Genomic DNA, 17743 nt, shown 5'->3' on the forward strand with positions numbered 1-17743 from the left:
TCAGGGTTAAAAGACCATTTGGGCACTTCTATCTTGTTAACACTTGGGCTTCCCAGGGATGGTAAAGACAGAAAGTCCTTTGGCAATTTCTTCCTTGGGACTAATTAAACCTCAAGGCCAATTAACAAGATCTTGAGAAGCTGACTTCCTGGCCAGAAATGAGATTGTTTATTTCCCCCACTTTGATAGCTGCTATATTTGCAGCATGGCAGGGCTGAATTTTGTACATTGTGCAGTTTCTAATTCTTTAAAGCTCCTCTACAATTTGGCATTGACACCTTATAAATTTGGTACTTTTTTTTTCCTTTTTTGTTGGTGGTAGTAGAGAAATCTGTCCCTGTGATTACATTGTTCTGAGAATCTCTCCAGTGAGGAAACCACACCCATGAAGACTGGCATCTGCTCTGCAGGTTTTTAAGAGAGTTGCCCAGAGGCACAGAGGTTAAAGTACCCACCTTTTTATGTCAGAGGAACACTTGAACCCAGCACTATGCACTGTCTCATGATCCCTTTGTCCGACTCCCTATTTAACAAATGGCTGTTGGGAAGGTTAACCACGGACCAAAAATTACACAGGCATTCCTTAGGTTTATCGTTAGAGCCATGATAGAAACAGATGAGCAGGATCCTCAGGATTATTCAGCGTATGTTGTTGGTATATTTACACATTCCCACAGCCATCGAGCCTGACTAGGGAATTCCTCCCTCCATACACGTACCCTGATGCGTAGAAATAACTTCTCCAAATGATGAAAAGGGACAGGTGGGTAGATGGGAAAAGGCCATCAGTGGCACCTTAAAGAATCTTTAAGCATTTGGCATTTTTTTCTTTTCTGAAGGACATTGGCCAAACAGATTCAGAGCTAGATGGGCCCTAGAGGCTTAGAGAGCCAACCGAGGCCAACCTCATCATTTTACAGAAGAGGAAATGGACTCAGAGTAATTAAGTGGTTTTTCCCCAAGGTCACAGGTAGTCATCTGATTGCAAATCTAGTCCCTTGCTGCCACATGACATTTCACCCCCTTAGAATCCATAAGATTCTAGGGTGGTTGTCACAGGACAATTTGACTTCAGGAAGTTTCTGTCTGGTACAGGAGTGGGCATTCTTTGTTTCTCACTATGTGAGGTTGGCAGGCTTTTATGTGTATTCCTAGCTTCTTAGAGTCTTCCTTTTGTGGATATTGGAAATTAATTGAACCAAAATAAATATTACGTACCTCATTCTATAGCCTACTACTAATTTCTCTTCTGTAACCAACCTGTATAATTTGTATCACTGTATTAAAAACAATAAAGTATAGTATTCCAACAGTAGAGGGCTCTTGGGTGTTTAATTTGGGCCCTGGAGAGAAATGGCTCCGATACTAACTACCTCTCTTGGAAGGTAAGTTATATTTAAAAGGAGGGAAGAACAATCACCAATTCATTTGTTTATGTGGTTGCAGGCCAAAGGGCCACATATTGGTGCTTTGTTGGTTTTTTCAGAGACAGCTTAGCTCTTTTAAGCACCAAGACTTAATTCTCATACTTTACTGCCCATTAAGAGATAGAGAAAATGGTCATAACTTTTACCAGTGTCTTGGGGTTGTATGACGTGATCGGGGTCTGCATAACTATCATGGTGATAGTCTGGTGCTTTGGAAGCCTTTGACAGTCTGGCCCTACACTAGTGCCTTCCCTTAGGGATTACCATCCATCTACTCTGTATAAGTCTTGTTATGTACATTCCCCACATGTGAGCCTTCCTGGGGGCCAGGCCTATTTTTGCCCTCGTTGTATCCCCCAACCCTTAGCACTGTGCCTGGCTTGTAGTAGGCGCTTAACAAAGGCTTATTGGCTATGTGCCTTGAGATCTTGTGTCAGGTTTTTGTAGTTTTTCTGTCTCCTACCTATTAGCTGGCCTAATGTGTTAAGGAATCCTCAGCCTCTTCATTGGGATCATGATTGCATAGTTGGAAGGAATCTTAGAGATCACTTAGTCTAATCTTGCAGATGTGGAAACTGAGACTCAGGGAGGTGATGTGTATCTTGGCAAGCATCACACAAGTATGTGCGGTGGCCTTCGAGCCCAAGTCGTCCGGTTCCAGAGGTAGCGCTAGTCCCAGAAACCAGATGACAGCAATGACTTCCACTGGAACAGCACTTTGTATTTTGCAAATGGCTTCCATGCACATCTCCGTGGATCCTCACATCTTGTCTGAAAGGAAGGATGGTGGAATGGGATCTTCCTTTTACTGTGAAGCAAGGCTCAGTCTTGAATCTTCTGAGGCCAGCACTTTCAGGCCCTGAGGGAGGGAGGACCTGAGGACCTTTCCTGATGAGCCATGAGCATCTGGGACTTTTCCACCAAAACACACCAGACGGATGAGCTCTCTGGAAGGCTCTACTCCCATCATCTTTAAATGGCATAATTCAGGGTGAGAGTCTAAAGGTAATTTAGTCCAACCCTCTAATCTCTCAAAGAGTATGATAAAAACAATGTCTGAAGCTGCACGCGGCATGATTTGCCATCTGCGTCAGCATTTTTAAATCACAAGACCCACATCAGAATGTATTAGGGTTAGACTGGAGTTGGCTCTTACAGTAACAGATTGGCTTTGGAATTCTTTTTTATATAGGTAATAAGATTATGGATTAAGGTGGGGCAGTGGATAGAGTGCCCTGTCTGGAGTCAGGAAGACTCATTCTCCTGAGTTCAAGTCCAGCCTCAGACACTTAGCTGTGTGGCTCTGGGCAAGTCACTTCACCCTGTTTGCCTCAGTTTCCCCATCTGTCAAATGAGCAGGAGAAGAAAACGGCAAATCACTCCAGTATCTTTGCAAAGAAAACCCCACAATGGGGTCACGAAGAGTCAGACCCAACTGAAAAGACAACAACAACATATTTATTAAGCACTTATGTGCCAGGGGGAGCAGTGAAATAATCCCATGTACATTTTAATGGGAGAAACATGTAAACAGATAAGGAAGGATAGGAACTAGACCTGTGATACTGGAATAGGAAATGACCATTGGTTAAATGCAAGTCTACAACCCTTTTGCAACTATAGCTTTGGTGGGGGTTGGGGTGGGGGTTAACCTGCACTCCAGGAACTTGTTTTTTAAAAGTATTTTGGGGAGCAGCTACGTGACACAGTAGATAGAACACCAGCCCAGGAGTGAGGAGGACTTGAGTTCAAATGTGGCCTCGGTCACTGACTAGCTGTGTGAGCCTGGGCAAGTCACTTAACTCTGATTGCTTCCCCCCCCCCAAAAAAATGTATTTCTATAGCTGTATTTCAACATAATTGGTTTCTATGACTGGATATGGGGGCTTGGGGAAAGGGAGAAGAGCCGAGGACGAGGCTCATGGGGGAACCATCCATATACTCTTGTTCCCCCTTTGTAGAATATAAATGAGCTCCTTGAGGGAAGAGACTTTGTTTTTGCCTCTGTGGCCTCATTGCCTAGTACAGTGCCTGGCACATTTTTTTTTCTTTTGGTGTGAAGCTATGATGTCATCCATAATGGAAACTCCCTGTATGGAAACCGTCTCCACCTATGCAGACTGGCAACTTTATAGTCGTAGCGAGTTGTCCAGGGCACTAAGGGGCTAAGTTACTTGCCCATGGTCACACAGCAGAGATCATGGTCCATGGTGTGGAACACTGCATATGTGGGAGGGGTACCCCCTATCTCAATAAGAACAGAGCCCAATTGAGTCAGAATCATGAACTAGGTTTGAACCAGGCTTGAATCCAGCAATCAAAGGTATTGTAACTGGAAGCAAAAAAGTCCTTGATTGATTTGGAAGGAATGAAAGCCATTGGTGAAGCACAATGATGTCATATAGGAAGTGTGCTAAGAATGATGGAAGGCACTCATTCTGTTCGATGGGCTTTGCATAAATTAGCAGCCCAGTTTGGATTCTAGTAGCAAGCCAGCAGAGAAGTTGTAGCCAAGCCCTGATGGTAGATCACTTGGGGGAGGGGGAGGGGTTCCCTCTCCCGCCCTCACCACCTCCCATTGACTAGAGGGTCAGAAGAATTGACTCCTAGTATAGCAGTAACATTGGGTAGTATCTGCATCCAAAGCCAAGGGAAAACTAGGCATACCTCAACCATCTGCAAGGATTCTCCAAGGAACCCAACAGAAAAGCTCTACCATCCCAAAGGGGAGTGGACTGAGGACTCACTCCATCGAAAAGACTTTTTTTAACCCGTTGACCAAAAGTGCCCTGAGCTCAAGTCAACTTTCTTCTGTGTATACTTGTGGTGGAGCGTGTCACAGATGTGAGGGGAGGGATGTTGGTGCCAACTCTTACTATATACCGTGTGAGTAAATACCCCTTTGTCAAAGCTAATTCATTCTGAGTACGTCATTGCCAGCACACTAGTGCCAGAAATACTACCTCTAATCCCTCAGGTCCACCCCTAGGACCCTGCAGAGTCTTAGTAGCTGCCCTCTTGGGGCTCAATCTGCTAAAGTGACTGAGGCCTGGAAGAGCATTGATACAGAAATTAACCATATTTTGTGTTATGTTAATTGATTTTACTGATTTTTTTTCTCTCCCTCTTTAAAAAAAAACAGCTCTCTCAGGGAAGGGAATTGGGGAGCTATAGGGATAAATCTGGGTGATGTAAAAACAAAAGACAGCCAAAAAATCTATTTAAATACAAATGGTTGTAGTGAGGGAGGGAAGGAATCGATTAGAATAGAAGGGTTGTCCCAGATTGGGATCTATGACTATAGAGTCAAAAGTTCCAAAATGGATGCTCCAGTCTTCTGCCTGGTCTTAATGACTTAAAAACAAGTGACCACATAATCAAGCAGGGCAGGATGTGAAAGAGTCCCTGACACCTTCACCTGCCAAGTTCCTTGGCAAGCAGGGTCTCCCAAAACAGCAACAGTATATACAGTATGTCCGCCTGCTTTCTGGTCTTGAGTTATGATTTTGTACCACCAGGTGGCGGCAGTGGGAAGGGGTCCAGCCCCCTTTCTAGCCAGTAACATTTGCAGATGATGAACTGGGCTCCTAAGACTCTCCGATAGTGATGTGATGCATAAAAAGGTTCAAAAGACACATTTTCTGGGTAATTAATTATTTTATTAATAGCGCTAATATTTTGTTAACAAAAAGAATGGTCATTTGGCTGTCTCTGTCTTGGAACAAAGATGAATCATGGTGGTGGCTCACAGTTTATATGCCCTTGGAAGAGTGGGTGTTCCTGAGGGTGGCAACCAACTCTAATTGGTTAGCAGTTAATGAGAAGAATGAATATTATAATGAGAAGTGGAATCATTCTAATGAAGGACTGGGGGTTGTAACTTTATGTTATTACTTCTAAATTACCTAGCCTTGGGTAATCTAATCAAAGAATTTATCCCCACCCAAACCTGAGTAGAACACAATGGATGGGAATTCACGTGGATAGGATGGTCTAGGGGAGAGGTCAGTAAGGTCCTTCAAAAGCTGGGTTTTGAACAAGGAAACAAGCCCCAGAAAAAGCCTGGATCTCCTCGCCCCCACAATTGGTTATCAATAATCGTTTCTCTCAGTGAATTGGCAGAACTGGTTTGAAAGGAGGGAGGGAGGGAAGGAAGGAAGGAAGGAAGGAAGGAAGGAAGGAAGGAAGGAAGGAAGGAAGGGAGGGAGGGAGGGAGGGAGGAAGGAAGGAAGGAAGGAAGGAAGGAAGGAAGGAGGGAGGGAGGGAGGGAGGGAGGGAGGGAGGAAGGAAGGAAGGAAGGAAGGAAGGAAGGAAGGAAGGAAGGAAGGAAGGAAGGAAGGGTGTGATATAAATTTACAGATCAAAGAATTAAAACAGAGGCATCTCAAGGTGAAAGTAGAAAGGAAATTTTATTAGGATCCCACGCGGGAAAGGGCAACTCAGGCACCTCTCAGTGTCAGAGCGCACCGGACACAGACAACTGGGTTGTTTATATAGATCCCTAACCGCAATTCCCCCTCCCAACCTCCTTCCTCTCGGCTTGAAGATGTAAGCTTTGAGGGTACAATCTGGACGTAATAAATCTACCGGGTGACAATGGCAAAGAACAAATGGTATGGTTATTTTTGACAAGCAGGTGACACACCGTTCTTACATCTTAAGTGATAAATCTTCCTCAGTGACAATGACAATGAACAAATGGTTTGGTTATCTGTGACAAGCAGAAGCCAGTTGTTGGTTACCTCATCTTCACATCTGTGGCAAACGAGCCTTTCCCACCACCCTTGCTTCTACAAAGGATGCCTCCCATCACCCTTACATGTGTGATGGATATCCCCCAGCACCCTTATATTTTGTCTCCCATCATTCATACCTAACTGGTCTTTCACGTCTACATTGCACCTGGCTTTCCGGCTTTTCATCCACTCTTCTTCTGAGCCGAGGGTCCCTTATCCTGGGATCAATACACAGGGGGTGAGCATCCTGTGTCCTATCTTCATTCTCAGAGGATTTTATGGTTGCTGACTTATTCACCTCTAGCCTTCTTTCTTTCGGGCCTCTGGCCCTTAGGTAAATACACAGGATGGGAATATCAGGTGTCCTATTCTTATCCTCGGGGGCCTTACGGTTGCTAGCTTGGCTTACAGAAAGGAAAACATCAAAGTAGAGAAATGGGACTCACTATCCTACTTGTTTCTATTTATTTAATTTGTCCCCTTTTATGAGAGGTCTTCACTCGTTCCACTCGGAAGGAAGGAAGGGAGAGAAGGAAGGAGGGAAGGAAAGAGGGAGGATTGTCATAAAACAAAAATACACAGAAACAAAGCAAGCGCAAGACAGCAGGGAACACAGGGCAACGTTGTTACTGCTATTTCAAGTTTAACGTATACTTTAAGAACCATATATATTTCAGTTCCACATACAAATTCTCTTTTCCTTTTTTTGCTGCTTGTTAAGCTCATAATATGAATAAAAGGGGGGACTGTGGAAAGCCCCTGCCTTACCTTTGGGGGCCCCTCTCCTCTTTCCCCAGCAGCGACGGCGATGGTGGCTGCCTTGACATGCCCGTGGCAGGGCCCACGAGCCTCTGCTCACCTCCTCGGCAGATCCAAGCCTGGCTTCCTGCCCATTTTCTTCTACCTTTCTCTTCCCTTTTCTGAGCCCACACCAGTGACCAGCTGGCCTAGGAAATGGGGTTTCCCCCCTTGCTAGCTCCCTTGTGAGTCTGATAGTTGGAATCTGGGCCTCAGTGGAGCAGAGAGGAAAGGTCTGGAGGAGATGGCAGGCACAGTGGGAGGACTGAGGCTGTATTGAGTCAGACAACCTGGATTCCAATCCTGGCTCTTCCCACTTACTACAAATGTGGCATTGGGGATGCCCTCCTCCCTGGGCCTCACTTCCCTCCTCTGTTAAGTGAAGGACTTTGTGAAGCACCAATGTGGTGCAGTGGATAGAATGCTGGGCCTGGAGTCAGGGAGACCTGAATTCAAATCCAGCCTCGGGCACTTACTAGCTGTGTGACCTTCAGCATGACGCTTAACCTCTGTCTGCCTCAGTTTCCCTAACTGTAAAATGGGGATAATAGTAGCACCCACCTCTTAGGGTTGTTGTAAGGCTCAAAGGAGTTGTTTTTTAAAGCCTTCAGCACAGCTATTCCCTGGCTGGGCCGGAGGTCTGACTCTCATGAGCAGTCCCACCAAGTTGTCTGGGGAGTGTCATAGACCAGCTGAGAGTCTTGGGTTTTCTCTATGTGTCCACTTGGGCCCTGACAGGCCAGGCCTTGGCAGGGCACGTGCCATTACTGTGGTGACAGAAGCAGTCAGCAGTCTCCCTGATACCTGTGTCTTGTATCTTGAGCCTGCTTTGGGGGACGCCCTAGACAGGAGCCATAGTGCCTCATCAATGACATAAACATTCCCCCAGAGTTACTCTAGGGTTGGGCTGAGAGCCCGACAGTGAGAGGCCCCGGAGCCCTTTACAGTCAGGCTGCCCAGAATTAAATCCGGGGACCCCTGGCCACAGAGTACGCCATGAACAAATGTAAGGAGAATGTAAATCCCTTTAAAGATGGGTAAACTGAGGCCCAAGGAGGTTTTTGTGACATTCAAAGTCACCCAGCCTCTGTCAGAGTCTGCTGACTCCAAGGCCAGTGCTTATTTTCCCTCTTTATGTCTATCTCATTTTAATTTTTGCATTCCAATCGCCTTGTGCTTTCTTGGAAGAGTCGCAGCTCTGGGTTTAATCCCCATCCCTGCCACTCAACAACCTTCTTGTTGGTATCTCCCACTCTGCTGTCATCAGACCACATCACCCCTCCCCAATTCAATAAACTCCAGTGGTTCACTATTACCTCCAGGGCTCTTAAAACCCTCCATCCCCAGCCACTTACCCTCAGTGGGTTTGGGCCAGCTGTGGGCACAAGGGGTAAAAACAGATATTTTATGAACCAAATGTTCTAGAACGGAGTCTCCAGAAGAACAAATGACTGCGAGATCACCTGGGCCAGGATGTGAGTGAGGAGGCTCTGCCCTCCCGCTTCACCTACTCCAGGCTCATTCACAAGGAGGGAAGCCTTGTGGTGCCATGAGGTTTCAGTAAGTGTGACCTTGTGTGACCTTGGCAAGGCAGCCTCTCTGGGCCTCACTTCCTGATCTGAAAAATACCAGGGATGGGTAAGATGACCTCGAAGGTCCCACCCAGTTCTAGATCTTAGGATATGAGGATTTTAGGTCCCCCCACAAGGTCTGGGCCCAGCCCCGGCATATACATGAATGTGTCTCTGCTGAATTTGTGTGGTCATCTGCCGGGCAGAAGAGGGCATCTTCCTTTCCCTGATGGCTGAGCTTCAGCTGGGGAGAAGCAGCGACTCTGGAGGGCCCCAGAGAAGGCACTGAGCTGTAATGGAAAGAGCTGAGTCCATCCTCACTGGGTGACCTTTGATGGCTCCTCTCTGGGCCTGAGCTTCCTCCTCGGTAAAATGAGTAATAATTGGGCTCAATAATTAATGAATGAATAAATGAATGATGAAGCATGCTGCCACCACCTGACAGAGAGGTGACGGGATCCAGAAGGGGATAGGTATTTTTGGACACAGACAATAGGAGAATTTGTCCTGCCTAAGTATATTTGTCACAAGGGTTTGTTTATTTTTTTTTCCCAATGGGGAAAAGTAGAAAAGAGATGAAATAAATGTTTATTAATTAAATAATAATTAATTTTTATTTTAATATTAATTATATTATTATATTATACACTAATTATATATCTATTCAATAATAATTTAATAAAAATAATCTATTTAATTAATAAATTAGTAAATAATTTAAAAAAAGAAAAGGCATCTATTAAGCATTTACCATGGAGCAAGCATTTTGCTCAAGGCTGGGTGGGCCTTGTTCTCAGAAAGCTGCAATTTCAATGGGGGCACGTTGGGAGGAGGCGGCCACACAGAAGAGGGATGATGGGAAGCCCAAGAAGTCTTCAGAGTATATCAAAGGGGTGGATGGCGAGACCCAGGGGTCCTTGGGTTCAACTCGGTAGCTGAGAGGACAGGGCCCAAAGTCCTAGAGTGCTGACCCCAGTGCCACACTGCCCACCCTTCTTGACCAGATTATGAGCTTCCTGAGGGCAGGGCAGACCACCCAAGCACTTGCTTATTCCTTAGTGGCAAGGTCAGGACTAGAACCCAGGTCTCCAGGACCCTTCCCACAGAATATTCTGAGCCTGAGGGGCCTACAAGAGGGCAAAGACCCCACTGTGAGAAAGAGGGCAAAGACCCCACTCATGAAGCATCCTGGGAGGCCAGAAGTGGAGGAAGAGGAGAGACAAGCAAGAGAGGACTCTCCAGTGCATCCTGGATAAACCAGACTAAAGAGTCTGGAAGTTTCTCCCTCCTTTCAGTCTGTCCCTCATCTTTGTCTCGATCTCTCTTCTATTTTTCCGACTTGGTCTCTCCTGTTTTTGTCCTCTTTTTTAAACTCTTCCTCTTTCTGTTTCTGTCTCTTCCCTCCCACCCCCTGCCCCCCACCCAGTCTCTCTCCCCTCTTTTCTCCCTAGAGACTCTAGTTTTGTCTCTGCTTCTCCCCTCTTTTGGGTCTCGTTCGCATTTCTTGGCCTCTGAATGTCTCCCCCTTCCAATGTCTCTGTGTCTCTGCTCTCGTTTGTCTCCCAGCTAGCCGGTCCAGTGGAGGGGCGGATGTTTGAGGGGAGTGATTCAGAAGGTGACAGGAAACCAGCAGTCTGCCTGCCATTCCTCTGTATTGGTGACAGCGGAGAGAGCAGGGAGCAGGAGAGCGATGGGCCTCCCGGAGTGAAGGCAGCTGGCAGGCTCCTAGGTAAGTACCCCCCAGGAGAGAGAGGGGGCCCCACAGAGGCTTGGGGTCTCCCCCACAGCAGCAGGACCTTCCCAGGGCTGAGCACAACTCTGCTCTTCTCTCAGAGGCAGGAGGGAGATGGGCAGCATTAGCGGGACTGGGGTGCCAGGGCTGTCAGGAGCGATCCAGACCCCGGCCTCAGCACTGTTCTTTAAAGAAGCCCCCATGCTTGTTGGAAACAGCTGCCCAAGCAGCTCCTAGCCAGGGGTGGCAGACAGGAGTGGAAGAGCCTGTATGGGCACCATCATGTTCCACTGCAGATCAGCCCTGCTACAGGGGCAAAAGCAGGGGATGGCCCTGCATGGGAGCTTCAGACCCCACTCCCTCTGTGTAACTTTGGGCAAATCACTTACCCAGACAGCCTCAGTCTTATCATCTGTAAAAGGAATAGGGTTGGTCAGAGCTCTGAAGTGCCATGCTTCTATCTAGCAATAAGCCCACCCGGAGGTACAAATACAAAAATAAAAGAGGCCCTGCCCTTAAGGGGCTTATATTCTATCTGGAGAGACTGCTTATGCACAGCTCAGGGTAGGTGTCCAATCCTGATTTGGTCTAAAGTCACACGGCCAGATCCAATAAAGCCTAAAGTAAGAGGTCCGGTTCTAGCCGAGTTCTGAAGGATATAAGAGATTCCAAGAGGCCGAGATGAGGTGGGAGCATGACAGGGATGGGTGCAAAGTCCCAGAGGAAGGCGATGAGCGTCGTGAGTGAAGCTAGCTTGGCTGGACCACAGAGCATGGGAAGGGTATTCAGGTACGTATGTCTGGACAAGTAGGCTAGAGCCAGGTTGTAAAGGGCTTTAAATGCCAAGCACAGTTTATACCGGGATCTGTTGAGCTAGGCAGTGACATAGTCTATACTTTAAGAAAGTCATTTTGGCAGCTGTGAAGAGAAAGGCAAGAGTGGAACCAATGAAACCAGCTAGGAGGCCATGACCAGAGCCCAAATGAGAGAGGATGAGAAGGCCCTGGGCCACAGGGCTATGGAGAGAAGATAGATGTTGGGGAGACAGAACTGGCAAATTTTGTCAACTCATTGTGTCTGGGCATGGTGAGGGAGATGGAGAAGTAAAGGTCGACTCCGAGGAAAGATGGCAGTGCCCTCTAGGAAGAAGATCTGCCTACCCTCTTCTGCCATTTTATCTGGAGCCAGCCCCATGGGGCTTCCCTTGGAGTCCTCCAGGTCTCTGTCATGAGGATTTAGGGAAGAGTTTGGATGAAATGTGTGCCAGGACACTAAGATGGGTTAGGCTGGTTTACTGATACTGGCAGCCAAGTGCAACACAGGAAGGCACTGAAAGATACAGTCAGAATGTGCTGGAGGCAGCTCAAACCAGCCAGCAAGAGTCAGCAAGGGCTATAGATCAGGGCATGATTTATTGTTTTGCTGACTGTCTAGATACAGGGGTGGGCAACCTGTGGCCTCGAGGCCACATGTAACCCTCTAAGTCCTCAAGTGCAGGGCTGCTGTATCTAGACCTAAGGAAGTGATGGAGAAAATGTGGATAGCACAGATTATACTTTAAAGTGTGTTGTGGGTACATTTTTTCTTTGAGTACTGGTCGTTAAACATCAGGGACAGAGGTGCATGAAGGCTCTCTTATCTCTGCTGTCCTATGGGCACCACACTGTGGGTGGGAGCCCAGACAAGCAGCGAGATGTGCTCTCTCTAGTCAAAGACCCAGAGCCCCCAGGGGTCCAGGCTTAGAGTTTCCAGACTAAGGGACTACTGTGGCAGCTCTCACGTCACCAGTGGGGTCAGGAAGTCTCTCAAAAAGGTGGGGAGGTCTCTAAAAATGAACCTACTCTGGATAAGGAACGTGAAATTCTAAGCAGGCTGCGTCGGCAAGCTCGCTGGAGAGTCTGACCAAATCTAAGCAGACTTGGGATCTCTCTGAGAACCCAGAAACCACTCCATGCCATAGTGAGGAGATGGAGAGGAGGGAGATGTCAGATGTAGCCAGGGGTCCTTTAGAATGCAGGCGGCAGCGGCGTCTAACCAGAACCATGAGCCAGAGCTGAGTAACATGAGACAGTCCATGGTTGGTGGGGCCAAAGACTCCTCCGGATCTTTCACTTTCAGCAGTTCAGGAGATATTTTAGAGCCCTTTATCTGTCCTTTTGAAGGCCAGGCCATAGCCATTAAGTGAGTTTGATGGGGAAATTAGTTGTTAAACCATCATGTGGTTGGAAGTGATTTAAGTAGTTAGTACTCTTATCAAGGGGAACAGCTCTGGTGAAAAAGGCCGGGTGAGGGGACGAGGTCCTGAGCTTTAATTCTTATGGCACTGGTTTAGAAAAGATTAAAAAAAAGAGAGAGAAATGATCCTATTTCGTGTTCTCGTAGGTGGTTCTTGTCTGTGTTCAGAGTTCAGTTTAGTTGTGTATGACTCTTTGTGACCCCTTGGCCCATAGGACAGCCAGGTCCTTCGAGCCTCCACTATCCTAGGACCCGATGGTTAATAAAGTCTTTCCCCACCGCAGCCCTGGGGAAGAGGGTAGGATGAGTAGAATTACCCTCGTTATGTAGATGAAGTAACTAAGGCTCTGAGAGATGAAGACCCGCAGCCACGGTTAGTCACGGTTGAGCTGAGCTCTCCTTCCAAGATTATTTTTTTTTTTTTGCTTTTCTTGCTCATTCCAGCACCCCACCGTACACACCAGGTACTTAATAAATGCTTGTAGACTCGACTAAGTCTATAATCTGCTGACAGCATTAGTGAACGGGGTGCCTGTTAGACATAAAAAAAATCCTAGATTTAGAGGTGGAAGGGACCTGAGAGGCCATCTATCCAACCCCTTCATTTTTCAGAGCAGGAAGGAAAAGCACAAAGTGGCTTAGTGACCGATAGTAAGTGGTACAGTGCTAACTTTCGAACCCAGGACCTCTGACTCCATTTAATGTCTCCCTCCCTCCATCCATCTCCTCGCTATGCCGTGGAGCAGTTTCTGGCTTCTCAAAGCAGAGCAGGAGCTCTGTCAGAGCCTGCTAAGCCAAAAGGTTTAGAATTCAGGCTTGGCCAGCTGAGGTCCGGCCCAGATAGATGCTGAGAGGCTCCTTACCCATTGGCCTGCAGAGGCCATAGTAACTCTGAAGCGCCATCTTAGCTGTAGAAGAGAATGCAATCTAATTCTCTAGAGGGAGTTAGTTTTTACTCTGATGAAAGTATAGATGTTTAAATCACCAAAGTATTGAAAACTACATAAACGTATGAAATGATTCCATAAAGCCTAGTTTGAATCAGGTCAGTCAATAAGCATTTATTAAGCACTTGCTATGTGCCAGGCACTGTGCCAAGTTCAGGGGATACAAAAAGAGGCAAAAGACAGTCCCTGCTCTCAAGAAGCTTACAGTCTAATGGGGGAGACAACTTGCAAATATACAGCTGTATATAGGATTTTAAAAAAGAAAGCTATACATCAAAGAAAGCACACAGGATTAAATAGGAAATAATTAATAGAGAGAAGGAACTATTTTTTTTAAGCATTAAGAGGTGTTGGGAGAGGCTTCCTGTAGAACACGGGATTTTAGTTGGGACTAATAGGAAGCCAGGGAGGTCAGTAGGCAGATGGGAAGAAGGAGAACATTTCAGGCAGGGGGGACAGACAGAAAAAATACCAGACCCAAGAGATGAAGAGTCTTTTTTGTGGGACAGCCAGGAGGCTAGAGTCACTGGATCCAAGAGTATGTGTCAGAGAGTTAAGGGGTAAGGTAGAAGGGGGCTGTGTTATGAAGGGCTTTGAAAAAGGCCCCGCTATTGACCAATCCATGACTCACTCTCTCTATTAGATCCTACAGAGGCAGCCAGGGAGCCTTCAATCATTCTCAAATCTACCTTTCCTGCCCCAGTGCTGAGCTCCAATCTCGCATCTCCAGACATCTGGAACTGGCTGTCCAGTAGACATTTTAAACTCACCACATCCAAAACAGATGCCACGATCTCTCCCCCCAAACCCTCCCAACTGCTACCCTCCCTATTGGTGTAGAGGGCGACACCATGCTCCGGTCCCATGCTCACGCCCTCGGGGTCATCCTGGACTCTCCACTGCTCTCTCACCCCCTACATCCACGATGTGGCCAAGGTCTGGTTACTTCCCCTTCGTGGCAGTCTCCTCTGAGCCCACCACCCTTCTGATGCAGACCCTCATCACCTTGTGCCTGGACTGCTGCAATAGAAGTTCTGGGGGCTGCTTGTCTCGGTCTCTCCCACTCCACTCCATCCTTCCTCCAGCCAATAGTGTGAATTTCCTAAAGCACAGGTCCAACCATGTCACACACACCCCTCCCCGCCATTCAATAAACTCCCATGGCTCCCTATCACCTCCAGGATCAAACACAAAATGCCCTGTTTGATGTTCAAAGCGCTTCATGACCTGCCCCCTCCTACCCTTCCGGTCTTCTACATCTTACTCCCCAACACATAATCTTGGATCCAGTGACTCTGGCCTCCTGGCTGTTCCATAAACAAGACCCTCCATCTCTTGGCTCCTGGTCTTCCCTCTGGCTTTCCCTCATGCTCTCTCTCTGCTTCCTGGCTTCCTTTATGTCCCAACTATGATTCCATCCTCTCCAAGAACCCTTTCCCAACCCCTTCTCATTCCAAAGCCTTCCCTCTGTTAATTGCCTCCTATTTACACTGTATATAGCTTGACTGTATGTTTGTTTGTTTGCTATAGCTACCATTAGACTGTAAGCCCCTTGAGGGCAAAGACTGTCTTTTGCCTCTTTTTGTATTCCCAGTGCTCAGTGTAGTGCCTGGCACACAGTTGGCACCTAATTAATGTTTATTGTTTAATTGAGTGTCCAGATTGGAGTGACAGGATGGTAGGGAGGCCCCAAAGAGGACGTCCCAGCTTTCTCTGTCTAGGAAGAAGTCCTGCTTAGGATGTGGGGCAGAGGTGTGTGCTGCTTTTCAGGAGTTTCAGGATAAAGATGGGTGGGGAGTGAGGAGTGAACTGCCACCTTGGCTTCCCAGGCCCCGTTTATACAGCAATGTCACCCACTGTCCCAAGTTCGTCTGTGTTTGGACTGGGGGTCTGCTGGGTTGAGTGCATCATCCCAGCCGTAGACCACACAGGCCCACTAGAGTATAGGGATTCTTCTCTTTGGGGGGCTGTGGACCCCTTATCAGAATCATGTTCTTTTAAATGCATGAAATACATAGGCTGACAAAGGAAACCAATTATATTAAAATAAAGTTATCAAAATGTTGGGGCTGGGGAGAAGTAAGTTTATGGATCCCAGGCCTTGGACCAGTGGGACTGTCTGTGAGACCATGGGAGGGGAGGCTGCCCAGTGGGGCAGAATCACTATTTTGGAGGCTTTCTCCAGGACCCGTGGGGTGGTGGGATGACTTTATTTTAAGGTTGTGATATTTAAGAGAAACAAATATTGGACTGAGGTCCTGACTATTTCTACCTGGATGATCTTGGATAAGTCACTCCTTATCTGGTCCTCAGTTTCCCCCTCTGCAAAAGGAAGCGTTTTTAGTAGATGAGAGCCCTTCATGCTCTGACATAGGAAGCGCTCAGCCTCTGGTGGCTCATGGGACTCCAGAAGGTCAGGCTGATGCAGGTGTTGGCTAAGAGACCATCCCCCGGTGCCTCCCCAAGCTGTGGGCTGAGCCCTGCCCTGCCTCCAGCCTGTTCCACCCCGAGCTTTCTTGTTCTCTCTGTTAACTTAGCTCATACAAAAACTGCCCACTTCCTTCTCTGCTATTTTGGCTTCCCAGGGGAACTGACAAAGTGAGGCCCACCTTCTCGCCGTGCCTAGTGTCTTCTGGGGGCCTTTTTCTCCCTACCCCCACCCTCCTTGGGGTGAGCATCCTCTGGGCTCAGGGAGGTGGGATTCCAGATTCCCTCCTCCTCCTCATGATTCAGACAAAACACCCTCCCTCCATCTAAGTCCTGGCCCCCTCCTCTACGCCTCAAGGAGAGAGATTGGCCCCTACCCCCATGACCTCTGTTCTGGATGCTTCCTGTTTTGCATATGTCTCCTCTAGAGAATTTGTAAATCCCCAAATTCACTCCATGGGGTACTTCCCACAGAGGCCTTGTAGCTGCCTGCACCAAGCCCAGCAGCTGAGGGCCCTCTCTGCATGACTTCTTACATTGGGCAGTCAATGCCTCTCCAAATGAGTGACTGTTGGGCACAGCCTTTGCCACAGGGAGAGGGAAAGGGAGGGAGCCCATGCAAAGCCTGAAGTGACTAAAGGGGGTTTCTATAAAGTCAACTAAGGCCTCGGATGAGCAAAGACAAGAATGAGGGACCGGGGACTGTGGAGGCACCAGAGCCAGATTGCAGCTTGTCCGGGGATACTTCTTACTGTGGGCCAGGCCCTGCGCCAAGCCCTGGGGCTACAAAGAAAGGCAAAAAAGCAGGCCCTGCCCTCAAGAAGCTTACATTCCTATGGCACAATAGCATGTAAATAACTACATGAATGAGTAGGTGAAAGGCAATTTGGAAGGGGAAGGCAAAGTAGCTGTGGGGGCACAGCAAAGGCCTTCTTCAGAAACTGAGTGTTGAAGGAAGATGGGGAAATTAAGAGCTGGAAGTGCAGGCACCTGGGACAGCCAACGCAAAGACCAGTTTAGCCAGAATCCAGGGGCCTCCAGGTCACATGTGGCCCTCTGTGTCTTCAAGTGTGACCCTTTGAGTCAGAGGGCCACACCTAAGGACCTTGAAGGCCACGTGTGGCCTCGAGGCTGCAGGTGCGCTCCCCTGAGCTAGATCTTAGAGTGTATGGAGACTGGAAAGAAAGGAAGGGACAAAGGTATGAAGAGCTTTCCATTCCAAACTGATTCTGTTAGGGAGCCACTAGGGCTGGGGCTAGCCAGTCACACCAACATTAGGAAAACTACCACGGCAGCCAAATGGAAATGGATTGACGTGGGGGGAGACTTGAGATAGGGTGAGCAACCAAAAGTTTATTCCAGCAGTCCAAGCAAGAGATGATGAAGGAGAGAGTAGAGTACCGGCCCTGGAGTCAGGAGGACCTGAGTTCAAATGCAGCCTCAGACACTTGACACATTTACTAGCTGTGTGACCTTGAGCGAGTCACTTAACCCCAGTTGCCCTGCTTCCCCCCTCCAAAAAGAAAAGAAAGAGGTGATGGAGGCCTAAAATGGGGTTGTAGTTGTATGAGTCAAGACAAAGGGATGTAGAGGAGCTGTTATGAGGGTAGAAACAAGGCAACAGATTGAATGCTTGGGGCCAGTGAGAGGGAGGGGTCGAGGGAAGCTGAGCCACTGGGAAAATGGGGAAACACTAGAAATAGGAAGTTTTGGGAGAGAGGAAGGATTGTGGGGGAGGGGCAGAAATCACGAGTTCTATTTTGGACAACTTGAATTTTCGAGGCCTATGTGACATCCTGTTTGAGCAACCCCAAAATCGAATGATTGTGTAGTTCAGCACAGAGATTAGGGCTGGTTGGGCAGATCTGGA

General features: G+C 47.7%; 1 protein-coding gene across 1 annotated transcript in view; it reads left to right on the forward strand.

The window, feature by feature from the left end:
• Positions 1-10047: 10047 nt before the first annotated feature.
• LAT2 (linker for activation of T cells family member 2) overlaps positions 10048-17743 on the forward strand; it is a 48279-nt gene continuing 40583 nt past the window's right edge. The window contains 2 exon segments of the mRNA XM_036766107.1: positions 10048-10215; positions 10218-10261. Coding sequence (XP_036622002.1) covers positions 10048-10215; positions 10218-10261 — 212 coding nt within the window.

This window comes from Trichosurus vulpecula, chromosome 7, assembly GCF_011100635.1.
Source record: "Trichosurus vulpecula isolate mTriVul1 chromosome 7, mTriVul1.pri, whole genome shotgun sequence".
Taxonomy (NCBI): Eukaryota; Metazoa; Chordata; class Mammalia; order Diprotodontia; family Phalangeridae; genus Trichosurus; species Trichosurus vulpecula.